We start from the raw sequence: 22,664 nt of genomic DNA, 5'->3' as shown, positions 1-22,664 counted from the left end.
TTTCTCAGGATGTTTTTTTTTTTCAGAATCTCAAGTCAGTGTTCTGGAACTCCTCTGCTTTCCACTACCAGCAGTGATTGTGACATCAGCATTAGAATGTTCGGTTAAGAACATTCTAATCACATAGTTAGGGGTTAAGGCCAGTACAGCCAAGTGTGCCCGTGTGTATTTGTAATTGCCACAGCACTGTCCTGACATTCAGCCTGCCATGTGCTTAAAAGCAGGGCACTGGAGAGGAACAGGAAAATAAATGTTATCTTGTTTTTGCTAATTGACGTTTTGCTAATTAATCCATGTTGTTTTGTGCCAGTTAGTTCAAACAGACTCTGTGCAAGCAACCTTCACTCTCAAATGATTCACTTGCAATGCACGCGTGCAACATTTGCAACCTACCCTTCCGTAAAGCACCATACACACTACACTCAATCACCACCAAAGGCAATGTTCTTAATTATTGTTGCAGGACTTAAATCAAAAAATCAGTCTGCTTTTTGAATACATTTGGTAACAGAAAGCAAGGGGAACGCCAGGTGTGAACGCCATGCACCGGCACGCTCCACACAAAAATACCCATCCTCCCCGCAGTGTCCAAGGTCGGGGGTCGGGAGCCGGGGGTCAGGGGTCAGGGGGTCAGGGGGTCAGGGATGGGAGTCGATCATCCCCTGACAGGACCCTGAACTGAACAGTCACTTAAAAGCAGGACCGCCGCACATGCGCCCCAAATTATCCAGCATAAAAACCAGCCTGAAGGACGGCTGGGAAACGAGGGAGGCCACCCCTCCACTGCAGTCAGGGGATTCTGGGAAAAAAAACCCCAGTCTGGAATCCCCTACTGTCACTCACCCAGAGAGAGAGAGAGAGAGAGAGGCAGAGAGACAGAAAGAGAGAGAGGGGGGGAGAGAGAGAAAGAGGGTAAGACAGAGAGAGACAGAGAGAGAGAGAGAGAGGGTAAGACAAAGTTAGTGTGAGAGAGGAGAGAGAGAGAGAGAGCGAGAGAGAGCCAGAAAAAGAAAATGTTTGATCCTCTAACAGAACATATAATTTTACGTATATATATATATATATTTAAATGATATTTCATTAAAACCACCTTTTTATTCAAATATTACAAAGATTTAAAAAGAAACAAGCTTTAAATCATCTTCACATTGTGTAGTCCCCTGCCTCCCACTCCCTTGTGGTAGTAAACAGCAGACGAACGGGAGAGCGCCCCCCCCCCCCCCCCAGGCCCCTCCCTGCCCCGCCCCCCCAGGCCCCGCCCCCCCCAGCCCCCCCCTCCCCCCCTCACACCAGGCTGAAGCCCTCGTACTGCTCCACGGCCTGCGTTAGCCGCCGCCGCAGCGTGTCTTTGGTCTGGTAGCGCGGCATGTCCAGCAGGTTGTAGCAGGTGTGCGCCACCGGCAGGTAGTGCTCCTCCGCCGCCGTGGACTGGATGATGATGCGCAAGCTCGCCATGCCGTGGATGGGAATGCGGTCGCTGCCCGTCAGGAACACTGGAGAGGCACCAGCACGACACGACATTACGTTACACTCCGTTGCGTTGCGTTACACATTGTGTTACATTGTCCATCAGAGTATGTTACACTACACACTGTGTTATATTCCATTACAGTTACATTCCATCACAGTATGTTACATTACATTACGCTCCATTATGTTACATTGTGTCATGTTACATTACAGTGTGCTACATCACATGATGTTACATTACAGTATGCTGCATTGTGTTACTTTTTATCACGGTGCGCTACATTACATTATGTTACATTACATTGCAGTACATTATGTTACATTGTGTTGCTTTACATTACGGAGCGCTACATTACATTGTGTTACATAATGGTTTGATCATACTTACATAAAAACTGTTTCTTCTTTTCAAGTGGAAACTCATGAAATACCTCCCAGAACATCTTCACTGTGGGGTGAGATGCAGAGTACTCCCCTTTGTAAACAGCGTTCTGTTCAAATAAAACACACGGAGACGGGACTCTGCATGAGCTTGCACGAGCAACCCTTCTTCGATAAGATCGCCTCTGCTACAAAGCTCCGCGTAGTAGTGCACGTGGGAGTGCACGTGCTAGCATGCACAGCAATGCACACAATGGGAAAACTTCTCAGAGCGCACGTCTACGAGCGCACGTGTCCGTGCACGTGCGCCGAAGTGGGTCGCATCTCCCGCGGGCGGCCCAGTGCGAAAACCTCAGTTTCCACGGAGACCTTACCTCCCCTAACCCCGCAGAGAGGCGTCAGACTTGTTTTGCAGATTTCGCGAGCCCCTGGGAAAAGTCTCCTTTCGGGAGGTGAGGAAGAAAAAAACTGCCAGTGCTGAGAACTGGCTCCTGCACTGCCCCTCCAGACCTCACGGGGGCGCCCTCCCATGCACACAGCGGCCTAAAACGCTCTATCCTCACCTGCGCTATCCGCTCATGCTTAAGTAAACCAATGTTGCCACATGCTAACATTAGCCCGCTGTATAATCTCATGCTAATATAAACTAGCTCTGCTAGTTCGCCTCATGATAATATAGCCCAGTCCAACCTTCTCCATTTCCTCCCAGTTGTAGTTGTTATTGCCGACCACCATGGCCATGAGCTCGGAGGGCTGGAACAGGGACAGGATCTTCCCACCGCAGACCTTCAGAAACCCACTCGAGAAGGCAGAGTAAAGCTCCTTCACGGAGTCACTGAACACGTAGTTGAGGTAGGCCTCCACAAACTCCTCCCTGAAATGCAGGCCACAGCAGACAGACACGTCACTTCCTGTACAGTACACATAACATTTCCTGTGAAGCAGACATCATTTCCTGATCAGTTGACACATTACTTATACACCTGAACTGCTAGCAACCAAGAACATTCTAATCACATATTTGTGACCTTGCACCTTGCAGGGTTAATGGCTTGGCTTCTCATTCTTGGCTTCTCATTCTCAGAAACTTACAGTGTGAGTACAGGCTTGGCTCCAGGTCTTGTTTTCTTCACACCCTGTTGGCCTTGAGTGTAATAAAGTGATGTCATTGAACATTGGCAGGCCTCACCTGTTGCCCTTGTGTACACTGATGTTCTCTCCACCTGGAACCAGCTCCTTCACCTCCGTCAGGCCATAATACTCCCTTGTAATCTGCGAGGAGAATGTGCCGTTTTTCCATGGAATCTCACACCAGAACCACACTGCGGGTACCCTTAGGGCCATGTTATTCACAGTGGAACCTTACTCAGTGACAGTATTTGGGAAGACTAGGGACTGTGGCTATGCCATGGTTTCATTTAACTGCAACATGAGTACATTTGTGAGTTAGAAGAGGCACACCCAACTGTTAATGAGGTGCAAATCGGCAGAAGGCAAAAAAATCCAAAGAAAGAAGATTTCAAGCTCTCCTGTCTTTAATTCAACAAAATAATTAAACTGAGGAGCAAAGACCGTCCAATCTCGTTTGAGTCACTGTAACATCAAAAACAAACACGTTCCTGATCTGCGATTTAAAAGGTTTCACCGAAGCTCTAGAGGCGACGCTTGCGCTGACTCACAGCGAAGTTGAGGCAGAACGTCTCCTCCACATCGTCGCCTTCGTAATCCAGCAGCTGCTGCAGACTCCTGCGGAAACGAAAACGTGATTTACAGTCCCCACAACAACATGTAATTTACACACAGTCCCCACAACAACACGCGTGATTTACACACAGTCCCCACAACAACACATGTGATTTACACACAGTCCCCACAACAACACATAATTTACACACAGTCCCCACAACAACACGCGTGATTTACACACAGTCCCCACAACAACACGCGTGATTTACACACAGTCCCCACAACAACACGCGTGATTTACACACAGTCCCCACAACAACACGTGTGATTTACACACAGTCCCCACAACAACACGCGTGATTTACACACAGTCCCCACAACAACACATTTGATTTACACAAAGTCCCCACAACAACACGTAATTTACACAGTCCCCACAACGACACGTGTGATTTACACGCAGTCTCCACACAGCAGATGTCAACAACGTGTGATTTAAATATGGTTCACTTCTGCCCTTCCTGCTATTTCGCTCACAAGCACAAGAGAGAGAAAATAGATATGACAATTCATTATGGGGAACGTGGCACGTGTAAATAAGTGACACGCGCTTCCCATAATGTTTGTTAGAGCCAGCCAGCATAGCTGAGGCTCCCAGGGGGGTTGGAGGGGGGGCGGGGGTGGGGGGCACTGCAGGCTGAGAGTTCCGGGGGGGTGTGGCAGGGGCACAGCTGTTATTCTAGTAAAAGCTCTCCCACAGAGGCGTTCAACCCCGAGATCCCTGCACAAACACAGCAATTAGTATGTGTGTGTGTGCACGTGCCTGAGTGTATGTGTGTGTGTGTGTGTGAGTGTGTGTGTGTGCGTGTGGGTGCATATGTGTGTGTGTGTGTGTGTGCGTGTGTAAGCGAGTGAGACTGTGTGTGTGTGTGTGTGTGAGTGTGTGTGCGTGTATGTTAATGAGGGACACACATCTTTTAGAATGCTGGGACAATGTCCAAAACCTATTTAAACTCTTACAACAGACCCAGCTATAGCTTATAATGGAAAACCACAGACTCAGTTATCGCAGATGATGGTAAGCGAGACCAATTCACACAAAAACATGTTGATGTTCTACTTGAAATAGACCATTTCTGCTTTATAAAACAAATAAATGAAATAAAACAACACTCATGGTTTGGCCGGTAACAGTGGAGATATGATGGTCCCATTGATTTCCTATGTGTTTTGTGTTGGGCGTTGGGTGTACAGTGTTGAATGCAGTGTTGGTGTACAGTGCAGTATTTTCAGTGTTGAATGCAGTGATGGGTGTACAGTGTAGTATTTTCAGTGTTGGGTGCAAAGTGTAATATTTTCAGTGTTGAGTGCACAGTGTTGAATGCAGTGTTGTGTGCACAGTGTTGAATGCAGCGTTGGCGTTGTGACCGGAGGCAGTGCCGCACCTTCCCTCCGTAGGGGACAGCTCCTTCAGGTCCTCCAAGGACGGGCACACGTCCAGCAGCTTCTTGTACAGGACGAGGGGGAAGTGCAGGTCCACCACCGTGGAGTTGTAGATGGCCAGGCCGCAGATGATTCCGATCAGGTGGAACCAGTTGTGCTCCACAAAACACTGTAGGAGAGGGCACGCCACAAGCAAGGGGTGAACCGTGAATTTGCATATACCTGTAAACAACGACTTACCTGCCCACCCCAACAGGGTGCCCCCCCCATCATTTACATTCGCATTTACTTTTATGTCACTGACAGGAAATTGCTGACAAAGTATTACAGGCTCTCCAGAGGTCTTCTGAATGAAGCCGATTCTTCAGAAAGAGTAAACTGGAAGTAATGCTACAGTGTGAAACAGATTTACGTCACAGCAGTTGGTCTCGGCTAATTCCCCATTTGAGTGAAAGTAAAATCTCCAAGCGGACTGAGCTCAGTTTTAGGCTGAAGGGACAGAGAACGGACACACACGAGACACACAAGCACACAAAACTCTCCCCGGAACTCAAGACTCCCACGTGACCGAACTCATAAAACCAGCCACATGTTTACATCTCACGACAGAACAGAGATTACGCTTTAAAAAATGACGGGTCATTCCGTTCATTTATTTACCATGTGTTTTGACATGGTTTAATAAATCTGTTTTTTTTAAAAAACACTGAAGGTAATGAGTTATGCATCCAAACTACTTAATAACCAAGGGCCTAATTTCCGCAGTGACTCTGCGTTTTTATTGGCTCGTGACCCTTTTGAAAGGTCCCAGATGGCGGTCCCATTTCCTGGAAGGGTGCAATGGCTCATGTGCAGAACACAGCCACGGCACACACACGCGCTGACTCATTATTTACATTTCAGCAAGGTTCAGTCCCAGAGACAGATACGCCCTAAATACCGAGCCTTGCCACCACACTCGCCCTGCTACAGCCTTAGGCACACTGAAGACGGACGGGAGGTTACAGGAGAAAATGCTGATGAGTTGCAACCAAGATGTTAAAATATGCTGTTTTTTTCCCCCCATTTGTTTTAAACCAGATTAGGTTATTCATGTTCAGGGCAAATTACAGAAGATGAACAATGAGTCAAATTCGGATATGTAGAATGCGCCAAGCAGATCCAGACATGCGTTTCTGTTACACCTAACTTCGCGTGCCAGCATTGGCCCACTCCTGCAGGTCGAAAAAAAATGCTGTTCGGTCACTTTTATTTTTTTTGAGAACCGGCAGAGGTTGGGGCCTGAACTCACTTTGTCAGAAAACCAGAGCAGGTTGGAGTCGGTGTTCTGGGTGAACATTCCGTACACCGGGTCCATCAGCTCCTTCAGGAGCAGGAGGAAGAACTCCTTGGTCACTCCCCCAGCATCCACGGCCTCCTCCCCGTCGAATATCACCTGAGGAGAACGCAACATCGACACCGGGTCACCTGAGAAAACCTGCGCCTTCAGCACAACACCTGATATGACCTTCTTCAGGTGACCATAGAGCTGGGCTGCTCTACTCCAGGTCCTGTGGGGCAGTGTCTGCAGGTATTTGATCCAGCCATGCATTACACCACCTGATTTCACTACTGAGCTTACTTCCTGTACCAAGGTTAATGAAATCAGGTGGTGTTGTTCACAGTTGGAGCAAATATCTAGAGACACTGCAGCCTGCAGGACCCTGGAGTTTGAGTATCACTGCCTTAGAGAAACACATCATCAGCAGTATGAGACTTGGGCAAAACAGCAGAGTGTGTGTGAGAGTGAGAGAGACAGAGACTGTGTGTGTGTGTGTGTGTGTGTGTGTGTGTGTGAGAGAGTGTGTGTGCGTGCGTTTGTGTAAGAGAGAGTGTGAGTATGTTTGTGTGTGTGTGTGTGTGTGTGTGTGTTTGAGAGAGAGAGAGTGTGTGTGCATGTGTGTGTGTGTATGTGTGTGTGTGTGGTACCTTGAGTGGCTTCTTGAGGTCAATGTCGGAGTAGATGGTGAGCTCACGCAGTGCGTCGCTCACTAAGTGGTCCCTCCGGACATGCAGAACCAGGAAAGGGTTCCGTGCCAGCAGTGGTTCCAGTGTCAGAAGCATGAACACGTTGTGCAGGTTCGCCCCGCTCACCGCCATCTGCACCCCCGAACCCCAAAACAGCACCGTCACAAAACACCCAGCAAACCCCCCATACCCCAAAACAGTACTGTCGCAAAACACACACACCCACACACACACACACACACACATCACACACCACACACACACATACATCACACACACACACACATACACACACACACACACACCACACACACACACACACACACACCACATACAGACACACACACACACACATACACACACACACACACACACACACAGACATACACACACACACAGAAGGCTACCTGCATCTGTAGCTCAGCGTCGGTCTGTAGCATGGTCGTCTTCGCCTGAGCGTTCAGAATGAACGGATATGCACACAGCGTCACTGAGCTCTACGAACCAATCAGAGAGAGCCTCGGTCAGACCATGCCTCCGTCAGACCACCACACAATAACAATACACCGCTTTGCACATGACATACCTGCACTGGTGGGGACCTCATTTTCTGCAGAACAAACACAACAGAACAAATATTAATAATTTTTGTGACATATTCATTACATATTACATATGGGTTACATGGCATGAGATTGTCTGTGATCAGATCACATAAATATGAAGATTATGCAGAGAGCCTGCTGTGAACTCGAGCAGTCTTGTCTGACCGGGGAAAAGCCTTACGATTTCAGCCTTGCTCAGGAACCACTTGAGGTAGTCCTCCTGGATGTCCACCAGGTTGCTGATGTCGGGAATGTAGAAGCGGTTGTACTCCACGTGCTGAGCTTTCTGATTGACCTACAGCAGTGTAAACACAGGGGGCTAATTCCACACGCCATTCTCCTACAATCTCACTCTTGTACTCATCCACCATATTTCCCACACAAAGCACTCTATGGTATTGTGATTCAACACACAGAGCACTCTATGGTATTGTGATTAAACACACAAAGCGTTCTATGATATTGTGATTAAACGCACACTGTACTCTATGGTATTGGGTTTAAACACAGAGAGCACTCTACGGCATTGCGAATAAACACACTCAGTACCCTATGGTATTGTGACTAAACACACTCACATTCCCTGCACAAATCATATTAAAGGTAAAACATTTGTCAGACAATGTAGTGGGTACAATAAAAATGGTGGAGGCGTGCCACACATTGAAAAGTGGCATCAAGCAATGACCCGTACCAGCGGGCAGTAACCTGTGTCAGGGTAAACAAACATGCCGTCTATTTATTGTAGGGTGGCACTGGCATGACAGCAAACTGCAGGGTAAGCGCTCTATGCAGGCGGACACTGAGCAAACAACGGTGTGCCCGTCCATCTGGCCTTCCTTACACAGCAAACTGGAGAACGGTGTTTTGCTGCAAGCAGCTACTGCTATTGTTTTTTATTCACCATCTGTCTGAATAGAGCATTTATCAGGCCATTTATTTTTTATTTTTTTGCCACGGTCTAATAAACAGGCAGACAAGCACGCTTGTTTCGCCTTCTTGCTGTACGTTGAGTAAATAAAACAACGTTAGCCGGCTGTGTTAGCCTTTCGCGCGTTCGCCGCGAATGTTAGCCACGCACGTTAGCCGCGCGCGTTAGCCTCGCGTGTTAGCCTCAAGTGTTAACCGCACGCGTTAGCCGCGCGTGTTCGCCGACCTTGTGCAGCTTCTCCAGGAGCTTGAGGGTGGCGCTGATGTAGCTGTCCACGAAGACGGGGATGAGCACGGCCTTGCCGCTGGTCAGCAGGAACACCACGATGCTCTTGTACATCTCGACCAGCCGCGAGAACACGCTGCAGTCCATCAGGGACCACCAGTTATCTGCAACGAAGGAGCACAACCGCACCGAATGACACATGTTACGAACCAGCAGCGTTACAAACGCCAGTGGAGCCGGTGGCATTACAAACACTAGTGGTACGCTAGCCAAAATGCACGCATTCTCCTACTGCATATGTCCAATCTCAACAACACAGCTCTTAGTTTGCACAAAAGCATATTTCATATCCACAATGCAGCTCTTAGTTTGCACAAATGCATGTTTCATATCCACAACACAGCTCTTAGTTTGCACAAATGCATGTTTCATATCCACAACACAGCTCTTAGTTTGCACAAATGCATGTTTCATATCCACAACACAGCTCTTAGTTTGCACAAATGCATGTTTCATATCCACAACACAGCTCTTAGTTTGCACAAACTCATATTGCGATTGCACCCCATACTAAAAGAACAGGGGGGAGGCGTACCGAGGACCTTGCTGGGGTTGGTGTCCAGCCGCAGGATGGCCATGGCCAGGGGGATGGTCAGGGTGATGTAGTACTTGGAGTCCTGCAGCACGGGGCACTCGGACAGGATCAGGTAGATCCGCATGGCCTCCACGTCCGGAGGGGAGGGGGGCAGCTGGGGGATCAGGAGGCTCTCGAAACTCTTTGTGGCCTGCAGGAGATTCAGAACAATGATCCACTTAAAACTTTAAATGTGTACGGCCTTTGTTTTACTGAACTGAACAGAGATACGCATCACTATTTAGGGAAAAGACCTTAGGCTGTGAAAAGGGCCTTATGTAACAGCTTTTCCCAACCTTTTTTTTCCCTCCAAATTTAGAATCTCATGGCACACTGCTCCCAAAAGCGAGCAACGTACTGATATTAAACACAGAGTACTCTATGGTACTGATATTAAACACACAGAGCACTCTATGGTACTGATATTAAACACAGAGTATTCCATGGTACTGTGATTAAACACACAGAGCACTCTATGGTACTGTGATTAAACACACAGAACACTCTATGGTACAGTGATTAAACACACACACTACGGTACTGTGATTAAAGACACAGAATACACTACGGTACTGTGATTATACACACAGAGTATTCCATGGTACTGTGATTAAACACACAGAACACTCTATGGTACTGTGGTTAAACACACAGAACACTCTATGGTACTGTGATTAGGCTGGTAGAGTACCTGCTCCAGCAGTCTCGAAAACGCCGGTTTCATCAGGGTGTCAAACACCACCCTGACAGACCTCAGATCGATCCCAGGGATTTTGGGGTTGGTTTTGAAGTGTCCGTCATCGCTGGGGGGGCAAACAGAAACAACACTTATACGCACAGGCAACACTGCCGGAACAGGAGGGTAGAGGTGGACGGGAGTCACTGTCCTCTTCCGCGTAGAGGACACCAAGAAGTCACAGAGAGCTGTTCCCACGAAACAATGTTTACCTAGCATTGGGTCAGCAGAGCAGGCAGAGAGTCGCGCAAAGTGCCAAGGCTATCTGCAGGAGGATCAGCGCACCGTGTGCAGTTTGTCTGTCCCGGGCCCGGGTGGAACCGTCCCCAGACAAACATCAGCAGATTAAAACCATGGGCACACGGGAACATGGGACGTCTGACTGGCGAGGACCTCCTCTTTCACAGGCAGGCTGTGAGGCCCAGCGTGAAAGATGTGACCTCGGCCCTGTGAAAACCCAGCGACTGGAGCAGACCCAACCTGCTGCTGCTGGTCGTATCCTTGATTCAATATAAACTTGATGTGGAATGTATTGTGGATGTCATTGGTATGGACTATGCTTCTCTTTTCAAATACTTCTCCCTCTCTCTCTCGGTTTAATTCATTTTTTAAAGTGACACTTCTAGATTTATATTGCCATCTTGACCAGGACTTCCTGGAGGAAGAGATACTGTATCTCAAAGGGACCCTCCTGGCTAAATAAAATAAAAGTTTTTTTAGAATGGCCTCAGTTCTGACCTTAGATCCAGGAAACTGGCATTCCAGCATGCGGTTGATGAAAGGAGCAGGATGATGTCACTAAAAAATAAAACACAGAACAGTCAGGGTTTAAAAAAACTAAAAAAGAAAACTATTTAAAAAAATATTACAGTGACCACAGGAAAGAAGCCATCTTGGAAGGTACGCTTTGAAAACAGGACAGTAAATAATCATTAATACTAAACTACTTACTCCCTAAAAAAAGTTATAAAAGCCAGCGACTAAAGCATGGGCTGATGGGATAGCTCACAGTATTGGAACGCTTACTTCGTTATACCGGAGTCTGAGCCCTCTAGGAGCTTCATCCTCCAGGTATTTAAATTTTCCTGATTAATTATGGAGATGCTTTTTGTGGAATTAATAATGCGGAAGTCTTCAGGGACTGTTGAGCTCTGCAGCGGGAAAGACGGCGAAAACGAGGGGGGAAAAAAAAGAAAAACAGTTCAGTTTTTTCAGACAGTCGTGCAGAAGGGCTGGAAATACCGCCTACGCCTCAGCCATCACCAAGACCTCGTCCAGATTTGCATCTCGCCTGACAGATATACAAATCCCCAGTTCTCCGTCCAATCAGTGTGCTCCACAGCCTCCTGAGGTTAAACGACCCCAACGACCTGTCAGACCCGCATCACTCCAGTCTGAACTTGCAGAATGCGGTGATTCAACACGTCAAAAAGAAACTGCTATTTTTGTAAAACTGACTCTTAGTGCTTGTGAAGAGACCCAATTACTTACAGCTTTTGCTGAAGTGACTGCCATTTATAGTTGTAAGAATAACAAAGATCAAATGATAATGACAATATATATACACTAATAAACGTGGAGCCCATAAACCTGCAGCAATAAATTATGAAAAAATTACAAATTATGAAAGGATTCAATATTTAATTTTTTTTGCCTCTGAGTGGGAGAACACAGAATACATCATTCAATGAAAATCTCCCAATGCCAACAATCACAGCGTACCACAGGAGAAACCATTTGTGTTGGAAACTTGACCTGTCATAGCAAACGTGTAAATCGACAGTAAAAAGTACTAACATGAAAAACTATGATACACCATGCCTTTAACAACGGCTTGCGGGAAAAAAAGTAAAGATCCAGTTGCTCACCTCCTTACTGCAGTACAACAGGAAATTGTGGTCCCCTCCACAATGAATTCTGCTAACGATGCATTTCTCTGTGTCTAAAGCTGGAAAATTGGGAATGAATTAGCCAAGACACAGTTTTACAGTGGAATGTAATCTACGTAACACCGTAAATACCCTGTAAACACGTACGGTAATCTAGATAACACTAAACACCCTGAGAAATATGCACTGTAATCTATGTGACACAGTAAATTTACTGAAAATATGTATATATGTTATCTGCATAAAAAACAGGTAATTAAGGGGATTTATGCAAGCCAAGTTCTCTAAACGTTCTGTTACATTGCCACCCAAGTGAATGTAGATCTGTAGTTTTTATTCTATTCTTTCGATCTTGATGAGTCACATTTACATTGAGAGAGAAAGAGAAAGAGAGAGAAAGAGAGAGAGAGAGAGAGAGGGAGAGAGAGAGTGAGAGAGCACACGCCTTGGATAAAGACCAGAGGTGCAAAGTCCAGGGGGTCAGCAGAAGTCCTGCCATGTGTTTTTTTCCTCCATGACCTCAGCCAGCTGTTTTCACTAATTAGCTCTGCCTCCTGGCTGAACAATCATGCTAATAAGCAAATCCAGGGGACTGGAACGAAATACCGGGGCAGGACTTTCACTTCCTGGACCTGGATTTTACACCTCTGGTGCAGACTTTCTCCCCCCCCCGCGCTTCAAACATGCGCATCACCTTACACACCACCGTCCAAAAAAAAAAAAACACCCTCAAATTAGAGCCGTCCGTCAGTGAAGCCCCCTGCCAAACACGCACCAAACACTCACCGCCCCTCTTCAGGTCTCCTCCTGCAATCACTAATAATTAACCCTCGTTAGAAGAACAGCTATTTTATTTTACGGTTTCATTTCACAAATTCCATGGCAACTGATGTTACAAATGCAGGATGTGCCCCTGTTGAAGTCCAATTCGGCCACATAATAGAGGCTGATGGGATTATTTCCTCCTGGTGGGTATAAAAGCATACAAGTCTGTCTCTATTATGCAGATGTATTGGAGCATACCTGGCAAATACCCTGCATCCGTAACGGCAGTTACTGTGGAATCGCCCCGTGAAGGATTTTAGGCTCAAACGAAACCCCACAAAAGCACTGCCATGCCTCACAGACCCGCCACTTTGACTGAAATCCGGTCCGCCCGCCCACCGCCGCGCTTAGCCGCTACACCGCGGTACTCGCTAACGGCGCTGCAAACGTGTTCAGACAGGAGGGGAATGTCGGGGACGTGAATGCGCCCCCCCCCCCCCCCCCCCCCCCCCCCCCCGCGCCCGTGCCCCCCTCGTTTATACCATCAGCTGAACGTCTCCAAGGAAAAGCACGCCTGGCGACGTCCCTGAACAAGTCTGGCCACGACCTCCCGCGTGCATCGCTCTGACTTTCTGAAAGAAGCATGTGGGAGACTCTCTCATATCCTACCGTTCAGTCACAGTCCTCAAACACACTGGTGTGGTGGAAAGTGCATTTAATCGTCCTTCGCTACACTCGTGTAAATACGTAACTAATGCACAAAGAAATGAAAAAGCGAGAACAATGGAAGTACACAGAACACGTGTAGTAATTTTGTCGCCAATTTCAGCCAATAAGGCGGAAGCGTGCAGGCAGCACAGTAGTCACCTGACCGCCGGGGACTTCCTGTGTAGGTGACAGGAAGTGGGCTCTGGGCGTTGCCCTTGGTTCCCGTGCCCAGCTGCCCTTTGCTGTTGCAGCCGAACGCGTAGACCAGCCCCGAGGAAGGCACGAAGGCGAGGGTGTGCTGTCTGCGGAGGACACACAGGCCAAATTCAGCCTCACTGCACCCCCAGAATGCTCACCATGGGCGGGGTGACTACACAAACTGCACAGGACTACAAGACCCAAGTTTACAATGTAAACGTCTTCAAAATTCTAAGTCATTGTTCTAGGACTCCACTGCATTCCATTACCAGCAGTCACTATTACATCAGCATTAGAATGTTCAGTTAAGAAGATTCCAATCGCATATTTGTGACCTCACACCATAGAGGGTTAAGGCCAGCGTCTCGGCCCAGTTTCACAGCTGATATGCTGTAAGGAGCAGGAACGTTGCAGTGAGCGAGAGGAACCGCTCCCCCCCCCCCCCCCCAGCCGTGGCTGCTGAGCTCGGCCGGGGCCCGGGTCCGACAGTACCTGCCGCAGGCGATCTGGGACACCTCGCTCCCCATCAGCTCCAGGACCCGGCGCGGCAGCAGCTCGTTGTTGGTGGAGTCGTGGCCGAGCTGCCCCTGCGAGCCGTCCCCGAACGTGAACAGGCCCCCGTCCTGCCGGGGGGGGACACAGACGGGGGGGTTCCGCGTCACCCACTCCACACGCCACATCGCACCACGACTCTCGGCACCGCAGATCTGAACCCGAAACTCGACAGAACTTAACTCCGACTCAACCCCAGGAATCAAGGTTACGATCGAGTTTAGACCCATTCAATTTTATTTAATTAATTTTTGCATAGCGCTTTTTTACAGAGAACTGTCAAAAGACACTTTACCCGTGCAAACGCCTACGTCACAGATGGAGGTGGGAGGTAGCTATGACGAAGCTTCTCACACTCTCTCTCTCTCTCTCTCTCACGGGGGAGTAAAACCAATCCGTCTGAGTAATCGGTTTATTATTTTCACGCCGGGCGAAGTGCCGCAAAGACACGGCGGCAATGGCGCCCTTCTCCCCGGTTAATCCCGGTTAATGGGGAAGCAGCCGCACCTGACACACGCTGCAGACTCTCACCGTTCGCACCCACTTCCTGTCTCTGAGACACTCTACGACATATGGGCCCTGGGTAGCATTCGATGAGGAGAACTTAGCACTTAAAGAATACAAAGCAAAAAAAAAAAAGGAAGAGTCCGATAATGTAAACTCTAAGAAGAGGCTTTTACATTTACACACGGCAGTCACATCAGGTTTTTTAAAAAATACTTATGAATATGTATATATACTGTACATGTATATGTATTTTAAAGACTTGTGAATATGTATATTTACATATATGAATATGTAAAAGGATCTGGGCGTACCTTAGTCAGGGCAGCCGTGTGCTCCTCCCCACAGCTGATGTAAACGACCTTCTGCGTCCTCAGGAACTTTATGTGGCAGGGCACGGCGCGGTCTGAGGAGAAGCACAGCGGACGCGTCACACTCGCCGCACGAAGCCGCTCGCGCTCACGGCTCCCCACCGACTTACGGAGAGTCACAGAGGTCAGAAAGGACACGATCAACTCTGCTGCCCAACTGCACACGAGCGTCATTTTGTGTTTGACGTGAAGCTGAATGCGTTTCCAACTGTAAATGAACAGTGCCTTAATGCAGTGTCAGCTGCGTAGATAAACGCTACCAAACCTTGAATTAATTGAAGCAAACCAGACTCTTGAGTAGTGAAAACCAATAAAACATGAATAAATCACTAAATGATCTTCCAATTAGACCAAATTGTTTGTAAAAGAAAATGTAATTACTCAAAAAAAGTACATTTTAAAACAGGTGTATGAAATGGGCAATAACAGGCAAATGTTGGATTATTAAGGTTCTATGGACATAGCCACACAAAAAGTCTTTACTCTTTATCATAACAAACATCAATACTGTATTATGTCCATAATGAAAACAGCACATCGCAAAACACACAGCAGGTTTCAGCCAAATGCAACTGCATGCATACTGTTAAAAGGCTGCCATTAACAGCCAAACTCCGGGAAAGGTTGAGGCGGTAAAGGTTCTGACTCTGACCCTGTTCGTCGTTAAGGCCCAGCTGTCCCGCGCTGTTCTTCCCCCACCCGAACACGGCCCCCGAGAGGGACAGGGCGAAGCTGTGGTCCCCCCCCGCCGTGATCTGGGCCAGCGGGATCCCCGATAGAGACTTGAGGGGCTGCGGGGACAGGGAGCAGGGCCGCCCCTTCCCCAAACCCAGCTGGCCGCTGGAGTTCTGACCCCACGTGAACAGCTGTCCGTCTGAGGGGAACAGGAGAACGCAAAATATCATCATCATCATCATCATCATCTTCATCATGCGTACCTCTACATAACGTCATATCATTACCATTAAAAATGCATAACGCCAAATCACATCTACACACACACACACACACACACACACAAGCTCATATCATGGCTATGCAAATACATAACCTTGTCATACATGACCTCATATCATTACCATTAAAAACCCCCATAACCCCAAATCACATCTACACACACACATACAAGCTCATGCCACGCTTATAAATATGCACAACCTTACATCATTACACGTATACATGACCTCATATCATTACCATTAAAATTGCATAACCTCAAATCATTTCTGAATGCGCATACACAAGCTCATATCATGTCCATTAAAATGCAGGACCTTATATCATATCATTACCATTAAAAATGCATAACCTCAAATCATATCTGAATACACACACAGAATCATGTCTATTAAAATGCATAACCTCACCTGCAAAAGAGCAGTTAGATACACCATAGCTATCATACCGAAGCATAATGAGGTCTATATTACATCAATGAGGAGGGCTGGACAGCAGGCCGGTTTCTCCTACCTTTAGAAAGTGCTATACAGTGTTGGTTGCCACACATGATTTGAGAAATTCGGTGTTCGCACAGCTTTTTAATCAACCTAAAAGATGGAAAGAGACGAGGAATCCATTTGCTCAAACACAGAACAAGTACACATTGGGCCTCCTGGCTCTTCATATAGAGATTATGAGAGGAGGGAGTTCTTCAGTCTATGTCAAAGAAATCACAAATCAAAAACACAATAAATGTGCAATGAAATAAGGCCTTTCCCTCCGTAAGCCATATGCTGCGTTAGGTATGAAGTCAGCCTCCATGCGCATCTTGACTGGCAGCTTTGCCTAATAAAGCTGAATATCTCAAGTCACCAAAGCTGTTGGTAAATCCAAACACGATGCAGCGTAATAAAATTTGGTATTCATTAACAGACGGGGTCCACTGTTTGTAACAGCAGACAGGACAGCTCACTGCACAGCTGACCATAGTAACAGAGGCATGATGCCAGACTGGATCGGGTCCTTTTGTGGTGTGATGCCTCCAGATTCGGATAAGAGGCTGTGATGTATATCTCCACAGGACACGATTGATAGTTTGCAAACGTACTATGTAGGCCACAGGTGCTGGAGACGTGGAAAAGCCCAAATAAAACAAAAAATAAACAAAACTCTGCAACACTGTGCCTCTCGCTGGGCTTGTAACTTTATCGAATAAAACGACTTATGTTTCGGACAACAAGTCAACGGAAAAGAGATATCTGAAATGCAAGTCATTTTAATGTCTAAAATGCAAGTCATCTTAATCAATAAAGTTACAAGCATAGCAAGAGTCGCAGTGCTGTGAATGTTGGGAGTTTTTTTTGGTTTTATTGTAACCTCCACAGGAGAAATGCAAGCTGGGACTGAGCCGTATCACCTGTGGGTTCTCAGTCCGAACGCTGCGTTTCGTCAGGACGTTTGCTCACCTGGGTATCCTGACGGCCTCTTCCGCTGTGCCGAGGCCCAGCTGGCCCCCGCCGCCGGCCCCCCAGGTGAACACCTGGCCCAGCTCGTTCACCGCCACGGAGTGGGCCTGCCCACAGGCCACGCCCAAAATCTTCTGGGCGTCCAGAGCCCCCACCAGCTCTGCATGGGGGGGGGGGCCAAACACATCCACCTGAGCGCCGTTCTCACGCAATCGGGCAAAACGTGCCGAGGTCAGCTCCCACCCTCCCGCGAAAACGGCGCTCGAGAAACACAACGCCGCCGCGGCGCAGCCAACTGACGCGCGTCCAAGTCCGCGGCTCGAACGGGCGCTCCATGTTCCAGAGTAACCATGGAAACCCTCCACACTGAGCCTGGCGGGGTCTGCGTCTGAGTCACAGACTAGTCTACAGCAACCAGATGGTCAGCTCCTCAGTTACTTCCGTCCTAACTCTATGGCGGGAAGTGGGGGGGGGGGGGGGGGGGGGGTCAGCGCTGGTTCGCTGGTATTGATCGTGAGTCTGCAATTAATTGATCCATCAAAAGCAATTGAGTTACATGGATAACTTGGATTTCTGGGGTTAAAACTGAATCAAGGGCCTGGGGTTTAGATTAATCTTTTTTTTTTTTAACTGTATATATTCATGCTTGTTTCCTCCAAATTTTTTCTCCTATAACAGCAGTTTTACCCGTTTTTCTCAGTATGCTTTTTTACCACAAGTATCTGCAATGCGAGTACACCGAAATACTTTCAAATACTTACCTGTAATGGCATTACAGTACATGTAAAGAAGTTTCTGGAAATAGCACCACCGCGAGAGGCCTGTGTTTTGCCTGGGATTACAGGATCAATGCTAAGAGTCAGGAGTAATGCTCTGTAAAACCTCCTGCTCTGTCGCTGCATGTGTCGTACAGCACGATTACCCCGAATCCCCAGCACGTTTCACACACATGCATCCTCACCTCGATCTAGCGCTATTAAAATTAGCGTCTGTGCATGGCTACACTGATCTATCTGTGCAGATTTGATGTTTATTTAGCTGGCTAATTAATAAAAGCCACAAGAAAGATGATAAATAAAAACGTTTCCCTGTAATTGTATAAAACTAATTACTCGGGGGGTCTTCATACTTTGAAGATCTTTAAGAGACAACCCTGTCTGTCAGAGAAACAGTGTTGGCTGAACTGCAGTTAACCTGAGAGGTACACAGCAGTGCATTGTGGGTAGATGTCGATCTCGTACCTGGGGTGCCTCCAGGCTTGTCCGTGCCCAGCTGCCCACAGCTGTTTGAGCCGCAGGTGTACACGCTCCCATCATGCAACAGGAACAGGGAGTGGTGCCGGCCGCACGCCACCTCCCTCAGCCCCCGGCCACTGAAGACCCGGCAGGCGCGCGGCTCGCGGACCGAGCTCTCGCCGTCGCCGACGCCCAGCTGCCCGTCCGCCGTGCTGCCCCAGCACCACAACATCTCCGCGCAGCGCCCGGTTACACCACACGGGGGCGCCGGCTCGGCTCACACCCGCACGGAACTCTGCAGGCAACGGGAGACAGATGCGGGAGGTAGTCGTCGGTGAGTCTTGTCATTGCGTTACTTTTCGTTTGGTTTAACCGGCTGGAAATTCCCTCCACAGTCTCCGCAGCGAGCTCAGGCGTTGCCGAGCGTTCTGGCACGACATGGCTGCCGTGCGTCTCCCAGGTGACTCACACACCGCCCAGGTGAGCTCCCCCCAAACCTCACCGTTAAAAATACACAGAGACTCCAAAATTACTTCTTTTTTTTTTTTTTAAATTGTTATTATATTTTTGAGAATGGAAGCACAGTAGCGCTGATGTGCTATATCAGGATAAAGAACCTCCAGCAGGTTTAAATAAAACCCAGCGAGCGCCTGTAATCCCGCTTAGGCAACTCCGCGGCCTCCCTCCTGACCACAATCCCCTGGACCCCGTCCACGCGGCGGCTAAACGCGGGAGCCAAGGGCGAAGAGCAGGGGACGCCCGCTGCAGCGCCTCAGCTCCGCACTGCGATCAGAACCGGCCAACGCAAGATCGGCCAGCTCTCACACGTACCTAGGGCTGTGCTCAAAAACATGGACAAGCCAATACAGCATAACTTACCTCCTATCAATCCATGTATTAATATAATGATTGGCACACTGATATGTGTACAGATTATAAAATTTAATTCCATTAAACGTGCACATTTGCATTACCAGAGTAAAAAAAAAATATATATATATATTTTGCATACACAGCTCATAGAAAGTTGAAGTTATTTTAGGTATGTTCATAGACTGCAGTTGGAAGTCATGCAGAACAGCGTTCTTTACCGCCATGGCGTATGCACACATGGAACGGGCCAGGGAAGATGTGACAGAGGCTGATGCAATCATGACGGGGCCCCAGACACAGAGAAGTGTGGCCCTCCCCCCCACGTCTACACACTATGCATTCAATCATAGCTCATCTTTTTACTAGCACCTCAGTAAGGCTTCAGAGCAGGGCAGGAAATTTAACTTTTCTGTCCATAGTGGTTGAGCATCCCAAAATTCACCTGTTAATGTCATTGCTTTGCCAAACAACTAGATATTTAGAATAAGACATGACCTCCAAGTGAAGGGTGGTTACCTGCCAAAGTGGCTGGTAGACTAGGCAAACTTACCAGCACACAGACAAAATTTACCTGCATTCGTTGTATCACCACAGAAAATGCCGTACTGTAATGGATTCCAGCAGTTCCACATGAAACTGTTCACAGGAATGTAATTTAATTAACGAATGCGTATATATTTTTTAATTGGTGGTCAGCAGTAACTCATAAGTACACGCCCACATAATGAGTGCACGCGGCAGTTTCCAGCCATCGCAACGGTATGCCGCCCAACCGCGTGCAGCGAATTGGCACGATGTATATATATATTATGTGTCGATGTATATATATACGATGTGTCGAGCCTACTTGAAATCTGTTCACGGCTCTTACTGTAGGTGCTCTTCAGTTACTGCATTATCAAAATTATCCTCGCTCCTATCCACCTGGCACTTAACACGATAATAGGTGTTAACAAGACACAAGCACTGGATAAAAGCAGAAAATTACAAGAATCACAGCAAACTCAAACTCAATGGCTATGAGCAAGGCCTAAATCATGCTAAAAGTTGTATGTACTGAACAGTAGAAGGGTTTAATTGAAAGGCTCTCGATAATTGTTTCATGTGGTTTCTTTTTTCTCTCCAAATCAAACCTATCACCAATTACAGATGGAAATTTCATTTTAATTGTTATTATAATTACAATAATAACCTCAAATATGTCTTGTGATGAGGCCATTTTCTCCATAGTAGCACTAGAACCTGCCAACTGAAACCTCCAAGAAACACACATGATGATCTACAGAGGCCAGACCTCACTGCTATAAAGGAAAAAATTTGCAAGGCCATTTGTTAGTCATTGTGGGAACGATGCTGCTGGATGCGCGAGAAGACTGTGGTCTGGAACTCTGTGTTCCGTCACAGGACGTTAAGCCGTTTGTTCTTAGGGACAAATGTAATGTTTTCTGCGCTTGTAATACAGCTGACAGTACTTTGCAGCAGTGCTCTGGTTAAATGGATTTGATGTCATGACGCATGACACATCAGGATAGGAAGCCAATGGATCTTCCAAACAAATACATATTCTTATATCATTATGTTGTGCATCACTGGAATGAGTCGGGCAATATTTTACGTGACATATCAATTACAGTTTAATTTAATTTCATTTAATTTAATTACTGTACACATGGCAACTGTTTTGCAATTCGGCAAGTTAACGCCCGATAAACAACTTGGCAACTATGAAGCTTTTTAACTGTGCATACCTTCAGAAAACATATCTTGCTGAGGAAAGTTAATGCACTACACGGAAATTTGATTAGCTAGTTTTAGTCATGCGACATAAAACGTCACTGGTAGCTAGCCAGTTTAGCGAACATGATCCTCCAGTCCCGAAGATTTGCCTTTGACTTGTCACCACGACTGAATGCATTTGCAAACATTAAAAAAATCCATGCGAGAGCCGAACGACTCTCTGCTAACACAGCTAATTAGATCCAGCTGGTCGAGAAAGTTCTTTATCTGCATTAATTAATTATATTGGAAAACTGGTAACGACAGCTATGCAACGCTAACTTCACATTTCTTATATCAAACCTTACGTATCGATAAATCTCATGATGCAATGTCTCCTTAACTTTCGATTAACAACCCACCAACATGTAGTTTCAGTGGAACTGTCAAGATAGGACTAACACTAACTACCAAGCTACATAATTTCCATCTTGCTGAAGCTAGCGACCTTGAGCTAGTTTCTCATCTATTCCAGCTGACTAGCTTTTGCCAGTCAACGCTAGCTAACATTTACAGCTGATGAGGACCTACAGTCTAACTGATAAATAAATCTAGCTAGCCAGTTCTCGTAATACCGTCGTAGATAATATAGCTAGCAATCTACAACCACGTAATTTCAAAACTACTGTTAGAGAGGGACATGAGCAGTGAATTGATTGGTATTGGAACACTTTAAATAGAACTGAACTATCTACATGACAACCATATTGCACGTTAGCTAGCTACAAGGATAGCTGTTAGCTAAGATTGGACAGTACCCCTGAACGTTAGCCAGCTAGCAGCCCAGCCAGCTGGAGAAGCGTCTTCCTTGCATTTTTCTCCAAGTACAAAGCAAATTCGTGACGAACAGTTTGACGCTCACACACAAATTAATCTAAGAGACCTTAAAACTGCGCGATATGTCTTTATGAACGTTACCTGTAGATAGGCATTTCTTGATTCCTCAAAACACACCAACGCTTGACAATAACCAGGAAGTTATGATACAGATTATCGCTGTCGTCGCTGATCACGTGATCACGCTGTCAACGTTCGCCTGAGACCACCCACGGGGCCACACCATAGGCCTATTTCACAAGATGGCGACCAAAACCGGATGTAGGGATACTTTGTTTCCGGTTACCGTTGCTACGGACGAAAGTCCATTTCTGACAGCGAAAATTTGAGCCTGAACAGCGACGTGTGTTCTCACAGTCCCTGATAGCTCTGCCAACGTTCACTGTCCGATGTTATCCGCTTTGTCGAAGCATTGCCAGTGAACGTTAAGCGG

General features: G+C 47.2%; 1 protein-coding gene across 2 annotated transcripts; it reads right to left on the bottom strand.

Annotated features, from left to right (window-relative positions):
- Nucleotides 1-1,277: 1,277 nt before the first annotated feature.
- Nucleotides 1,278-22,424, bottom strand: herc3 (HECT and RLD domain containing E3 ubiquitin protein ligase 3). 2 transcript variants are annotated; one of them, XM_035419403.1, is made up of 26 exons: nucleotides 22,313-22,424; nucleotides 18,752-19,040; nucleotides 17,511-17,670; nucleotides 16,576-16,652; nucleotides 15,758-15,979; nucleotides 15,049-15,140; nucleotides 14,171-14,301; nucleotides 13,640-13,782; nucleotides 13,315-13,404; nucleotides 11,987-12,066; nucleotides 11,145-11,269; nucleotides 10,857-10,916; nucleotides 10,074-10,185; nucleotides 9,344-9,533; nucleotides 8,749-8,912; nucleotides 7,774-7,887; nucleotides 7,574-7,597; nucleotides 7,395-7,484; nucleotides 6,949-7,119; nucleotides 6,272-6,415; nucleotides 4,983-5,149; nucleotides 3,531-3,597; nucleotides 3,041-3,123; nucleotides 2,542-2,725; nucleotides 1,859-1,961; nucleotides 1,278-1,493 (listed from the first exon to the last, which is right to left on the bottom strand). In XM_035419403.1, the coding sequence occupies exons 2-26, from the start codon at nucleotides 18,975-18,977 to the stop codon at nucleotides 1,285-1,287; spliced, it is 3,228 nt and encodes a 1,075-aa protein (XP_035275294.1). In that variant the 5' UTR covers nucleotides 18,978-19,040; nucleotides 22,313-22,424; the 3' UTR covers nucleotides 1,278-1,284. The 2 variants fall into 2 exon arrangements, with proteins under 2 accessions (XP_035275294.1, XP_035275296.1); XM_035419405.1 differs by lacking the exon at nucleotides 13,315-13,404.
- Nucleotides 22,425-22,664: the final 240 nt, after the last annotated feature.

Source organism: Anguilla anguilla, chromosome 5 (genome assembly GCF_013347855.1).
Source record: "Anguilla anguilla isolate fAngAng1 chromosome 5, fAngAng1.pri, whole genome shotgun sequence".
NCBI classification, from domain to species: Eukaryota; Metazoa; Chordata; class Actinopteri; order Anguilliformes; family Anguillidae; genus Anguilla; species Anguilla anguilla.
This window is presented reverse-complemented; position numbering and strand designations above follow the sequence as displayed.